This window comes from Falco peregrinus, chromosome 8, assembly GCF_023634155.1.
Source record: "Falco peregrinus isolate bFalPer1 chromosome 8, bFalPer1.pri, whole genome shotgun sequence".
NCBI lineage: Eukaryota > Metazoa > Chordata > Aves > Falconiformes > Falconidae > Falco > Falco peregrinus.
In genome coordinates, this window is record NC_073728.1 from 53,576,229 (window position 1) to 53,589,121 (window position 12,893).

The window sequence follows — 12,893 nt, forward strand, 5'->3', positions numbered from 1 at the left end:
CGGGCTGCTCCTGCCTCTTCCCTGCCTACCACCTACCCTGCCCCCTTGGGTCTGTCTTTCCATCTGGGCTTCACCTCAGCTGATGCACTTCCAGCCCTCCCAGTAGCCCACAGCCTCCCACTAGTCCCCCTCCAGTCTGGAAATACAGTGCAAAAGCACAGAAGAGGATGCAGAAGCTGAGGAATGGCTGAAGTGAGCCAGGAGTTCCTTCTTTTTAGTCCTCCTCCATCATATTCTGAACATAAACCATATACAACAAGAAGCAGGCTACCACCAGTTAAAAAATTGGCACAGGGGTAAATTCAGGCTCTCAAGGAGGACTGTTGACTGCACACAGCCTCCCGTGTTTCTCTCATCTTGTTTGAAAATTCAATATCTTTTGTTCCATGCCCTAACCTTGCTCGCAGTTACTAGAGCAGGCTCCAGGGAAAGGCAGCAGGATGCTCCATTTTTGGCTCCATTTCTTTTCCTCCTGTTACTGGCACGAGACCGCTGTGCATACAAGTTCAGTGGGATACATTTCATCATACTCCACTGCTCCTAATGGGCCCGTCTTTTGCATTTCTTTTCTGTTTATCTTTTCCCCAGGAAGTTCAGCGGAAAATATGCATCTCGTGATGAAGGTCCCTCAGCTGGACTGGACCATTTTCAAGCACAGCATCAGCACAGCATAAAACCCAGAGGGTTGTTATCATGGCCAGGTTATAAATATTGGGGCTTTTTTATTTTTTTTGCCCTTGTTTAAATACAAATCCTTCTCCCTCCTAAAATGTAACCTGGAGCTGGTGACTAGCAGAGAACAGTGGACCACAGTCTCCTTGTCCAAGGGGGTAAGCGCCAAGGTGCTGCTCAGGAGGGCACCAAGACCCCAGCCCCTGAGGACAGGACACATCCAGGGCATAGCGTGAGCTTTGGGAAAGGTGAGAGGGCTACCCAACCTGCTCTGTGCTGAGTCCCCAGGCAGTCTCCACAGCTCCCTGCCTCCAACCTGCCTGCACTGTGCTCACAGCCCTGCCCTGGTACCACAGCTCCATGAGATGCTCGGCTTTTCTGCAAGGAAAGGCAAAAACAGTGCCAAGGGACAAGGACCAGCCCTGCCTGTACCTGGGAACAACCTCTGCCCCAGCACTGCTTTGCACCGTGTGGTCCCAGGTGCTGGTACAGCAATGGCTCCATTCCAGCACAAAGGTGAGGAGAGAAATCAGCCACCCTCTGCCGGGGGACCCCAGCCCCAAACACAGGGATGATGCCAAAGCTAGCAAGACAGGAGAGGGGGGCTGCTTTCACCTGCTGGGAAGCAAACATTCCCACCCCGCATGACTGACCTGAAACCTTCACATTGCCACCCTGGCACATCCCACCATCCCAGGAACTGAATAGGATGTGCTGCACACCAGCTGTAATTCCTTTTTACTAAGGCATCACAGCAAAGCTGAGCCAGCAGCCTTTTTCTACCACCTGATTAGCCTTACTCCACTTGCCCCATTTAAAACCGGTGTGCAAATTAATGGAGCACTAATCAGCTGGGGAGGAGCTATTAATAGTTGTGTGTGCCCCCTTGTTCCTCTCTCTTTTTCCCCCTCCCCCTACCTCCAGCCCCAGGCCCCCTGTGCTAGGGGGATGGGGGTACCTGGAAGAGCTCGGAGTCATCGGTGCTGTACTGGCTGGAGTCAGTCTCCGAGTGCTCCCCGCACCACTGCAGCTCGCTGAAGCAGCCGGCTGAGTCGAAGTCGCTGGCATCCAGCTGAGACAAATCAATCTCAGGGAAGTCAGAGTAGAGGTGCTCCTCGCCAGACACCTCGTACTGGGGAGAGAAGAGCAAGCGGGTGAGCCATCCACCACGCCAGAGGGGCAGGCAGCAGCAACCACCTGTGGAAAGAGCCCGTCTCCCCACATTGAGCCACCTCTGCTCGAGCCCATTTCAGATCCTCTTTCAAATAAGCTTTGGCAAGGGGCTCCAGGAGCAATAATGCAGCAGTGCAGAGTGTGGAGATGCACTGGGCATCTCGGGAATGGGTTTGCACAGCCTGGCACGGGCACTGCTGGTTATTGACAGCTGCCCCACAACTGCCACCAAACCAGCCCTCTCACATCCCATGCTGTGGCAGGTGTCAGAACAGCAGCATTTGCACTGGAAGAGCCTCATCTCTGGTGAACAGAAGGTCAGGGCACAGCACAGTCACCTGGACTGTGGCAAAGCAGCTGCTGGTGCTCTTAGGGGAAACTGAAGCCATTCCTGCCTTTGGTGCCCCAAGGATGCCATCCAGTTTTATCCACCTGCCCTGGAGATCAGCAATAACAGAGCAAGGCAAGAGACTTGGGCACACATGAGACAGCAACGCATGGAGCCAGGCTCCGGTCAGCATGGCTGCTCGGTACCCGTGGCTGCTCAGTACCCCATCCCTGTCCCTGCCACATGGCACTGAACCACACAGGGACAGTCCCTCTGGGGAAGCCGCACGTCCTGCATGTTCCAAAGCACTGCCGAAGCAATGTGGACCCTGGTCCCTGCATTGCATGTGCAGGATGAGAAAAACAGCATGGAAACGAATCTATGTCCGGGCACACACGGATCGACGCGAGCTCTAGGAACCAAGCTAGAAATCTTCATTTAACCACAGAAAGGTTCTGGGACCTGCGGCACAGCCCTGCCTGCGCTGCCACTCGCTGCCTGCACCCACCCCAGCGGGCAGGCTCGGCTTTGCCCTGCGATGTCCAGGTTCAAATGCAGAGGGGAAAGGTCTGGTGTGACTCCTCCTGGTATTGGCTGCCCGGGGGGAGTTTTCTGGCAATGAGGGAAGCAAGTTTATTTACAGAGCAAATGGATTTTGGAGCAGGCAAACATCTGAGCATGTGAGAGTGGCTGCAGGGGCAGGAGAATGCGGGGGCCTCCCCTCCTGAAGTGCCCTGGGAGGATCTCCTTCAACAATCAACGGGAAGGAAAAGGGATTTCAAACTGAGCTGCAGGAATGGAAAAAAGCGTTTCTCTCTTTCTCTTCTCTTTTTTGGTAATTGGGATAATCTGGGATTATTGGTTGCTGAGGAGCCTGCGTGTCATGCTCCCCACCAGGTCTAGGACACCCTGTGCCACACCAAAGGACACTCCTGTGCACAAACCCACTCCCATTTCATATTTCTCACCTGCTTTCCACCCTGTCTCATCCCAGGGGTTGTGGAGGAAAGGGTAAGCAGTTTCAAGGATGCAGCAAGGGGAGGGGAGAGCAGCTTCGAAGCCCAACAGTGAGCCAGAGCCACAGACTGCCAGCCCAGCCATGCCCATGGCCACAGCGGGGCTGGGGGCTGCAGGGAGCTGCTGACGCTGCCCCAGCCCCAGGGTGACGCTCTCCCCAGCGTCCTCCCTCCATCCTGCTGCTGGAGGGAGGCGTATCAGGAAGACATCCACGAGTGTGGTGCCACCAAGTATATCGGGTACAGAAAAAATCTAAGCAAACCCCTGAGCGGCTCTGGGATCCGGGTACTCCTCGTGGGGCCCCCAGGGCTGGGGCTCTTCAAACCTGCCCTGCAAAAACCTTTGCTCTCTGGGTTGTCAGAGCACATGTAGCAGGTCAAGGGTCCCTGCCCTCATCACTGCCAGCTCTGGGAGACACAGATGTTACCTTTTCCCTAGCTCTCCCGCCCCCTTTGCTTGGGGCATCCTGCACTGCTCTGGGATCAGACGTCCCTAGGCCTTTCAGATGTGTCCCTTACCTGCTCTGGCTTGTCCCTGCTTTCCTGCCACTGCTCTTGCGCCTGCTCTAGAAAAAGTCTTGCAACAACTTTGGCTCCCCCTTCTCCCCAAATCTTCCCATGGGAACACAGGCAAAGGCTTTTATTTTTAGAAAAGCCGTACATACATATATATATGTGTCTGTGTGTGCGTGTGTGCGTTCAATTAAAAATAGCAAAGCAGTCAAATTCTCCTGCTCCTTTTGATATGCCACAAGGGAAAAGATCCTGGTGCTGAGATCACAAGGAGCAGCTGACACCAGTGCTTGGGATGTCTTTTGATCAACTCCACAGATGTGACATGTCCCCACTGGCAACAGGGCTGGGTAAAAATAAACTCCTGCAATCTAACGCTGCTGAGCTGCCCTCTCTGGGCACCCTGGAGGCAGCAGTGCCCTGGCACTGTCACGCTGTGTGCAGCCATCCCGAGGCACTGGTTGGCAGTGGATGCTCCCAGGTTCCCAGCTAGCACAGGTCAGGAGTGCCCAGGAACTCAGCTCTCTCATTCCCTCTCCTCCTTGCAAAAAGTGGGGAGAGCCTTTGCTAAGTGCAGCCGCCCCCACGGGCACCCAGCAGGACATCCCAGTGCAAAGCCACGGCTCCAGCCAGCCCCCTCGGCTAGAAGTGTCATTTAACTGGCCCAGCCACCAAGGGCTTGAGTCTCTAGAGGGAATTCATCACTCTGAGCACTGCTACCCCCGCACTGAGTGCTGAGAGCACAGCCCCTCTGGGCTGGCCGCAGGGGTGGCGGGGACCCAGCCCCCCACCCGAGTAGGGGGTGGCAGCAGTGATGGGGAGGCTGCCTGCGGGCACTGGACCTCATCTGCTCTGACTTTCCCTTTTCCCACCCTTTGCATTTCCTGCTGCCTTGGGAGAGGAGTGAACTTTTGTTCTAATTTTACTCGGGAGTTTGTAGGAAGATCAGCCATGGGTTCTTGGTGTGCAGCCAGCAAACACCCATGGAGACATGCTCAAAAATTCGGAGGCATCCTCCAGCCCAGACACCTGGCCCGTGCGCGCTGCAGTGTGGCTGCGACCAGAAAGCTGCCGGCAGCTCACTGCGACGTGTCTGATGAATCCCTGCTCCAAGGAAGAGACAGATGCCCAGGCAGCTATGCGGGCACCCTCATGCCACACACCTACATCCTTTTGGGGAGCAGAGTCCCAAGCCTGGGCATCCCCTCCAGCAGCAGGAGCACCCCACAGCAACACCGTGTGGGCAGCTGCACCTGAAAGCCAAAGCTAAAAGGTGGAGGGCGTTTGAGGGAACAGCCTCTGTTCTGAGACGTTCTCCTCGGCTTTCTTTAAAGCATGAACCAACTCTGACCTCAGCCCCAGCAGAAACGCAATCGCAATTACAGGACAAAGAGGCAGCTGATACTGGCTTGCATGTTGCAAGGAGCTTCGCCTCTGCAGAGGCTTTGCTGGGCTGGGAAGACAGAGAATTAACGTTTTTGTTCATTAACTGCTGAGCTCGGACAGCCCTTCCCCGCTGCGAGGGGTTTATTAACTTCAGTCGTGGGAGCAGGGGTTGCCCCAGGAGGTTGGCAGGGACCCTCGCACCGAGGGTTTGTGCTCATTTCGTGCCCCTGCGGAGGCTGGCTGGCTCTGCCAGTGCCGTGTGTGCCCGGGGACAGCCCGGAGCGCAGGGGGGCTCTGTGCCCGCTGCGGCTGCACTGCTCCGCTGCAGCCCCGCACCCGTGGCTGCCATGGCGGAGCCGGCAACATCAAGAAAGCGCAACGGACAGTCTCCAAAGTGGGAGTCAAGGACGTATAGAGATCACCTCACCAACTCTCCCATCCCACAGAGCCTCAACTGCACCTCAGTGTTTCCATAGAAGGACCAGCAGGCCCTGTCCCTCAGCCCTGTGGGTGAGGAGGGGCCATCTCCCCCCCACCCAGCTTGCACGGTGCCTTCTCCTGGGAACCCCATGCAAGCAGGTAAGTCTGAGAGCTTCTGGTGGCTCCTTGGTCAGCATCCCTTTGTCTGCCAGGGCTGCAAATGGAAGAGCTCCCAGTGCTCTGGGGACTGCACCCACCAGGGCTCCTGCTGCTCCAACCCCCCGTCCCCTTGCAGAGCCCCCAGTCTTTGCCCTTGCTGGGGCAGTGGCAAGGCAGAGCAGGACAAGGAGCTGGCATGGGGGTGAGCTCCATCATCTGTGAGGGTGGCTGATACAGGTGGCTGATGTGGGCAGCTGTCTCTAGTGTCCTCAGCAGCTCTGGCACATGTCCTGGGCTGGACCTGCAGCAGCGTGAGGGCAGCCACCAGCTGGAGCCACATCCAAGGGTGTCCTGCTGAGCACAGCTCAGTGCTGGCTCCCGACATCATGGGGACAGCAGGTGGGACATTTCCCTTTGGAGCAGCATGAACTCCGGTGCGGGAGCATGTGAGGTCTTATCTCTGCAGAGACATGAAGTTCCTCTCCAAGCCCAACTCTAACTCAAACATTGGATTAGCGAGACAGGAAATGTTTTCCGCTTTTCAGCATCAACTTAGGCTCCTCAGAATAACCCCCCTGGCCAGCAGGGCTGGAGAGGCTAGCTGGGGCCAGGCTGCTGGCTCCTGGGGGCAGCCGTACCTGGTGAGCCCACCAAAAGCAGACCTTGGCTGCAAGTGTGTGCAGCCAGCTTGCCTGGGGAGCAGGCAGCACTGCCCTCCTGCCTGCCAGCCTGAAAACAGGCACCTGCCACCCAGAGCTCAGCAGCCTGCAGGCAAATGCTGATGCTCTGGGGTTTTGCCTTCCCTGTGGCAGGCCTGGGAAAGAAGCAAAGGGGCGATGCCGCTGCCAGACGCCGGTTCTTGGAGGAACCGCAGCCCTGCTGCCAGGCAGTAGCAACCTAAACCACAGCAAGCAAGAGAGCTCAGCTGGCAGTTGCCTGCAGGGCTTAGCTGGCTCAGAGGGGCTGGGGACATGCCAGTGACCATGACGAAGAGACCTGCAGGTCCTCTCCTCTGTCACAGCCCTGACAACAACACCGGTAGAAATTTCCCTTATCTGCAGAACCCCTGGGTCCAGCTCCTTGAAGTTGCGGCCAAGTATTCCGCAGCGAGGCTCCAAGCGCACCGGGCGATGGCACACACATTGTGCTCATGCTTAGTGAGGCTGCAAAATTTCAGCTTCTGAAGTCTGCCGGTGCGAAAGCGCTGCTGGACGTGCACAGCGCCTTCGCGGGAACTTAATCCTGTTTAAGCCTGAGAGGCCAGATTTGCATTGCCGCCTGCATACACGGCCCCAGGATGCTTTGCAATTGCCCTGTCACTCACATGCCACTTTGCTGTACAGAAAAAAGGAAGGAAAGCTGCGGCTCCTCGGAGGGGCCGAGGGATCCAGCCAGAAACAGGCAGCCCATCTCCTCCGCGAGGAGCCAAAGCAGTGACTCAGCCCCGCATGGAGCCTCCTCCCTCCCCACAGCTGAGCGCCTACCCAAAGCACTAAGGGATAAATATACATCCACACGCGCTGGAGACAGAGCCCCAAATTAGCCGGTAGCGTTTAGGCTGGGACCCAAACCAGCAGAAGGTGAGAAATGCTGAGAACACAGAGTGCCAGCTCCTGCCAGCCCTCCCTCGGTGGCACGGGCAGCGCCGGCTCCTGGTGCCCACGTTTGCAGCCGGCTAGGAAGTTTCCCCCTCCTCACCCTCACCCCAGGCTTGTCTCTAAAAAAGAAAGAAAATCCTTGGGCAGGGGTTTTGGAGAGAGCCGCCCGGGCTTATCAGGGAAATCCGTAATCACAGACTGCTTGAAACAGGGATTACAGCCGTGCAGGGAGACGGGCACCGCACGGCAGTTTCACCGGAATGAACTCTTCCCCAGGTGGGCAGCAGCAGCCTGGCTGGTGCATGGTGGGCACGGCTGCCTGCCACACTAGCTGCTTCGGGCAGGTGGGATGCTTGGGTCTGCAGGCACCAGGGATGGGTGCTTGCAGACCCCCAGCACTCTCCCCAGCTGCCCCAGCACTGGTGCGGGGAGGCAACGGGGGCATGCAGCCACTGTGACCCACACGGGGGCCAAACCCAGCCCCCATCCACAGCCTGCTGTCCCGGTGGCTCCCACCCTGCAGTCCCCATGTGGTCAGGCCACCAGCACCCTGGGAGGTGAAGCAAGGTGCTGCCAGCCCCTTATCATCCCCAAGGATGCACCAGCTCCCTATGAGCCCTCCTGGCCCAGAGGGACCCCCATGGGGCAGGCAGCAACCTTCCAGTAACGGAGAGGAGGGCAGAGGTGGGGATGGAGGAGAGAGCTATAAATAAGTGTAAATACAGCAAGGAGGCACCTGGCCAGAGCTGTGAAGGTCACAGTAGCATGTGCCAGCAGATAAGCAACCCCCCTCCCCGCTGGCATTTGACAAAATGTCACTGTGAATGAAGGAGAGGTGGTGTCGGGTTGTGCCATGGCCTGGCCACCCCTTGCCACCCCCCTGATATTTATAGCCTGAAAGCCCCAAAGCAGAGGGTGAGTGGTCCCTCCTTGGGAGGCAGACACGGCAGAGGGACCCTGCCTGCAAGCCCACCACTGTGACACAGTGGAGAGGCACGAGGAGAGGAGAGGCAGGGCACTGCAGCATCAGGCTGCTGCTCCCTCATCTACCTCCCAATTTTGGGGGAAAAGGAGCACACAAATCTTCCAGGCTCCCAAGTCTGCACAGAGTCATGCAACATTTTGCTGTCCTGCTAGGAGCAGGGCATTTTGCCCTCTGCACTCTGTGGATTTTTTATTTTTTTTTAATTTCTACTGATCCGTTTTAACAATTCAGCCTAGCCAGCAAGAGGTAAAATCAGCCCTAGCATTTAAAGCCTGGACAAAATAAATAGCAGGTTGATCCTTTCTTCCACTCCAGCTGCTCAAAACCCACCGCTGCTTGGCCACATTGCCACAGCATGTGGGAGCCCCACGCCGGACACCCCGCGCCGACACACATGAAGCAGCCGCCGTCCCGACACAGCCCAGGCAGTGTGGGGCGGGCGAGGGGTGGGGGCGCAGGCAGCACCGGGCACCCAGCCCGGCGGCACCAGCGGGACAAGAGGACCTTAGTGCCAGGCTCTGAGCTACAGCTCGAGAACGAACACGGTCTCGCTTGCTGACTTTTGTCTTACATTAGAAGGGTGTAATTAAGATCAATCATGAGATGCCAGTAATAGGAAATATTAAACATTAACTGCAAACAATAAACACAAACTTGCCAGGATATCTTTGATATGGAAGAAAGATGGAAGAAATTGCACTAAACTATCCCTGAGTCACAGGGCAGAAAAAAGGAGCCTGAGATACTGGTAATAATGCCCTGAATAAACAACGCTTTGCTGGAACACTTCAAACAAAGGTGTGTCGGTTTAGGAAGAAGGACAACAGCAAAGTATATCACAGGTTACGTTGCTGCATGTTCATACTATACTTGGCAGCCATTTATTTGGGCTCCAAATTACAGAGTCCACCTTATTTCTGCCTGAGCTCTGGGATGGGCCAGCCCAGAGCTGCAGGACCCACTAGTGCCACAGCGAAGCCGCAGAGACCCTGCAGCCCCAGCTGCCCTGCACAGAACCCAGCACACCCCCCCACTGCCGTCACCCCCTGGCACGGCCGCTGCCGGGGCGGCACCAGCAAGCACCAGGCAAGGGCAGAAAGGCAGAAGCCATGGTGTAAGGAGAGGGGGCGGCAGGTAGATGCAGTGGGGAACAGGCAGTTCCCGAAGAGGGACGCTCCTCTCTCAACACCGCCTAATGGAAACAGCACCTGCCGACTGTGGCTGCTGCCAAGTGCCATGCCGTGCTGGCTGCTGCTGCTGCTGCCATGTCCTCAGGATATGGTCACCAGGCAGAGGGCTGCCCGGGCAGCAGCAGCAGCAGCAGCACACTGAGGCACGCACAGCACGCCGGTAACAGTGTCTCCCATAACAAGAGATGTGTCACAGCTTTATCCTGCACCCCTTGAGACAAACAGCAGCACCCCATGCCAACCCTGCCAGCAGCCAGCCCAGCAAACACTGCCCACTGATGCGGGGAGCAGCACCCCCAAACGTGCGCGTGCCCGTGGCTGCTGCCAGCCTCGCCTCAGTCACCGATGGGTGCTGCTGCAGGCAGCGGCGCTGGCACTGCTCGATGGCATCAGCCAGGCAGGGCACGGGCCTGGTCCTGAACCCTGGTGGTGGTTTCTAAGAAATTCCTTGTTATCTGCCCCAAAACCAAAGGCAGGACCAACAGACAGCAGCCAGCGCGTGCTGAGCTGGGTACAAAAGGACACTGGGAACTGAAACGTCCCATCAGCAGAGGCAGGCAGCTTCTCGCCGCAGCATTTCTCCAGTGAGGCAAGGGCAGAGCGAGAGGTGGCACAAGCCCTGCAGTCTCCAAAGGCCCCACAGGAGAATGCCCAGCGGGACACGGAGCAGGGGGGGCTGTGGCCAAGGCCAGTGGGACCATCAAGACCCTGAAAGTGAAGGTGGCAGGAAGCACTGTGGCCCCATGAGACAGGCTGGGGAGCCCTGGGAGAGGGGGTGTCCCCAAGCTCCAGCCAGGCTGGTGGCACTGAGGGGTCAAGCTGTGCCATGGGAGGGGGCAAGCACCTGATTCACCATGGAGCTGATGATTAGCCAGCTCTGCTGGTCACAAAAATTCCCCACGATGGCAACTCCCTCCTTTTGAAAGGAAAACATGAGGGGGCAATTATTTTCAGACCTTCCTCTTCTGATATCCTGGCAGCCAGCAGCCACATGACCACTGTGGGCAAAGGGACACCAGCAAGGAGGCTCCTCCGGGGTCGGGGTGGCTGTAGGGGCCAGAGGAGGAGCAGCCCTGCCCCTGTCCTGCTCCAGCCACCGGCCCCTTTGGAGGTTTGGTCACCAGCTCGTGGGCTGGTGGGGCTCCATGAGGCCCTTTCTGTCCAGAGGATTCTGCAAATGTCCTCCTGTGGTGCAGCCCTCCACAGCTAATACCAGTTCTGCTCCGCGGGCACTGTTTGCCCTGGCACCGGCGGCTCTCTCGTTCAGCTGGCTCTAAGAGCAAATCCCTGCTGGGAGGCAGCGAGCAACTGGCCCTCCAGCTCCCTACGCTAGGAGTGAGGTTAAGCCTGCAGCAGCACATGGAGGGAAGCGGAGCCAGTGCCCAGAGGGACTGCGTTAGACATCAATGTGCCGTGCCACATCAGGTTCCCGCTCCAGCTCCTGAGCTGCCCAGGCGAGCCCAGCCTCAGCCGTCCTCCCTACCCACAGCCACAGCCTCAGCATCCGCGGTGCTGTGCTGGGAAAGCTCCTCTTGGCTTTGCCAGGAGCCACAGATGCAGTCTGTGATCCTGGGAATCCCTGAGCTACTCTCAGGGGCTGGCCCAGGCAGCATGGGGAAGCTGGGAGGCATTGGGGGTCTAGGGGCAGGGGGTGGGCAGCCAGCGTGCTGGCGGGGCAGGCTGTCGGCCGCACTGGAGCTACTCGCCCTGCAGTGCCACCAGCTCTGAGGTTGGTGCCTTGAGGCTGTGAAATGACAGGGGAGGGGAGGCCAGCTCGGGGAGAACTGTCGTTACTAAAATATCCTCCTGCCCTGTCTTGGGACACCAAACACAGGGCTTGGGACACCAAACACAGGGCTTGGGTGGGACACCAAACACAGGGGTTTGGGACACCAAACACAGGGGTTTGGGACACCAAACACAGGGGCTTGGGACACCAAACACAGGGCTTGGGACACCAAACACAGGGGCTTGGGACACCAAACACAGGGCTTGGGACACCAAACACAGGGGTTTGGGACACCAAACAGAGGGCTTGCTGGGTGGCAGTTAGCAGGAGGCAGCGGCTCGGCACACAGCCTGGCTCTGGCACGCTCGGTGCGGAGCTGTAATTCCCAGCACATTCTGGCACTCCACGTCAGCAGATCCATGGCTGTGAAATGGGAGCTGAGGTTAAAGCCAGCCCAAATCCTGCCCCATTACATACAGATCTGATGAGCAGGTAGAGAGAACCTGCCGAGTGCCGGACACCATAGCCTGATGTTATCCCTCTGCCAGGTCTGTGGCTGTCATCTGTGGGATGCTCTTCACCTCCCCGAGCCACAGGCACCTTTTTGGACCTCACTGATGCTCCCGTCTGATGCATCCCCAGTAGAGCAGGGACTGCGCAGGCAGCCTGTCCCCTGCCGAAAGGAATGTAAAACTTTTGCCAAGGAGGTGGCAGGCAGGGGAGGGAGGAAAGCATGCCTCCTGCCTGCCTGCAAGTTTTGTACTGAAGCTCAGAGAGGTGTTGAGACCTTCCCCGCCATGGAAGACAGGGCAATGCCCTGCACTGTGAGGTGCTGCCCGTGCCGCCGGCAGCAAAGCACCCTCTTAGCGCTAATCAGGACGAAGCAGGAGACGGGGAAGGTTCAAGCTGGGGTTAAGAAGGAGCAAGGAGGATCTTCCCACATTAGCCTGACCTCCTATGGGGCCAGCCCTGGCGCTCTGCTGCCACAGGCACACTCCAGCGAGGCACAGACCCTTTCTCCTGCCAGACACTGGCTGCACTAGCCCCCGTGCTGGGGGTCTTTGGGGGACCCCCCACTGTACCCAGCTTCCACATGAAAAATGAAATTTTCAGCTGGCAGCACAAGGCCTCAAAGGTTGAAAACCGCTGCGGAAAGGGCTAAACTGCTCAGAGCTGTCCGTTCCCTCCTGCCAGGCCAGTCCCTGCATGCCTGGGCCCATATCCCAGCGAGGGTGGAAGCACCAGCCCAGCCCAGCCTCCCCTGCCAGGCTGGTGGGCCACGCTGCCTGCACCTCACTGCTCCCCATCACCACTGCTCCCCATCACCTGGGTCCCCTGTGAGAGCAAGAAGGGGTCCCCCCACCCTTCCTCCTGAACTGGGGGCTCACTCCTCTCCCCGCTCCGGCAGAGCACATCAGCCAGGCGCTGCAGTCTCCCTGATTAAATTATTGCCCGTTTTCTGCATAGTGGCTGGAGGTGTCCTGGCTGGAGGGGATGTATCGCCACTCAGCCCAGTCACCGCTTGGCTCTGTGGTGGCATGACCTTGGGAAAGCTGGTGAGGGGGGGATCAGGGGAGCACAGGCATTGGTGGGCAGGTATGGTGGGGGCACTGCCACCTCCTGGGCTTGCCCAGAGAGGGCTGTGCCAGCCCCAGCATCCCAAAACTGCAGAGAGCTGGCACAGCCATGTCACCCCTTCAGTGACTACCTAAAAACGTGGTGGG

At 57.9% G+C, this 12,893-nt stretch overlaps 1 protein-coding gene across 3 annotated transcripts in view; it reads right to left on the bottom strand.

Moving 5' to 3' along the window:
• Positions 1-12,893, bottom strand: part of PPARGC1B (PPARG coactivator 1 beta) — a 57,484-nt gene that overhangs the window by 20,006 nt on the left and 24,585 nt on the right. For 2 of the 3 annotated variants that reach the window (XR_008748308.1, XM_055811477.1), the window contains exon 2: positions 1,631-1,804. Coding sequence is in view for 2 of the 3 variants with exons in the window: in XM_055811477.1 (XP_055667452.1) it covers positions 1,631-1,804 (174 nt within the window). In the remaining variant the exon portion in view is untranslated. Of the gene's footprint in view, positions 1-938; positions 1,051-1,630; positions 1,805-12,893 lie in introns of those variants that run through there. The other variant, XM_055811478.1, reaches the window with a different exon arrangement.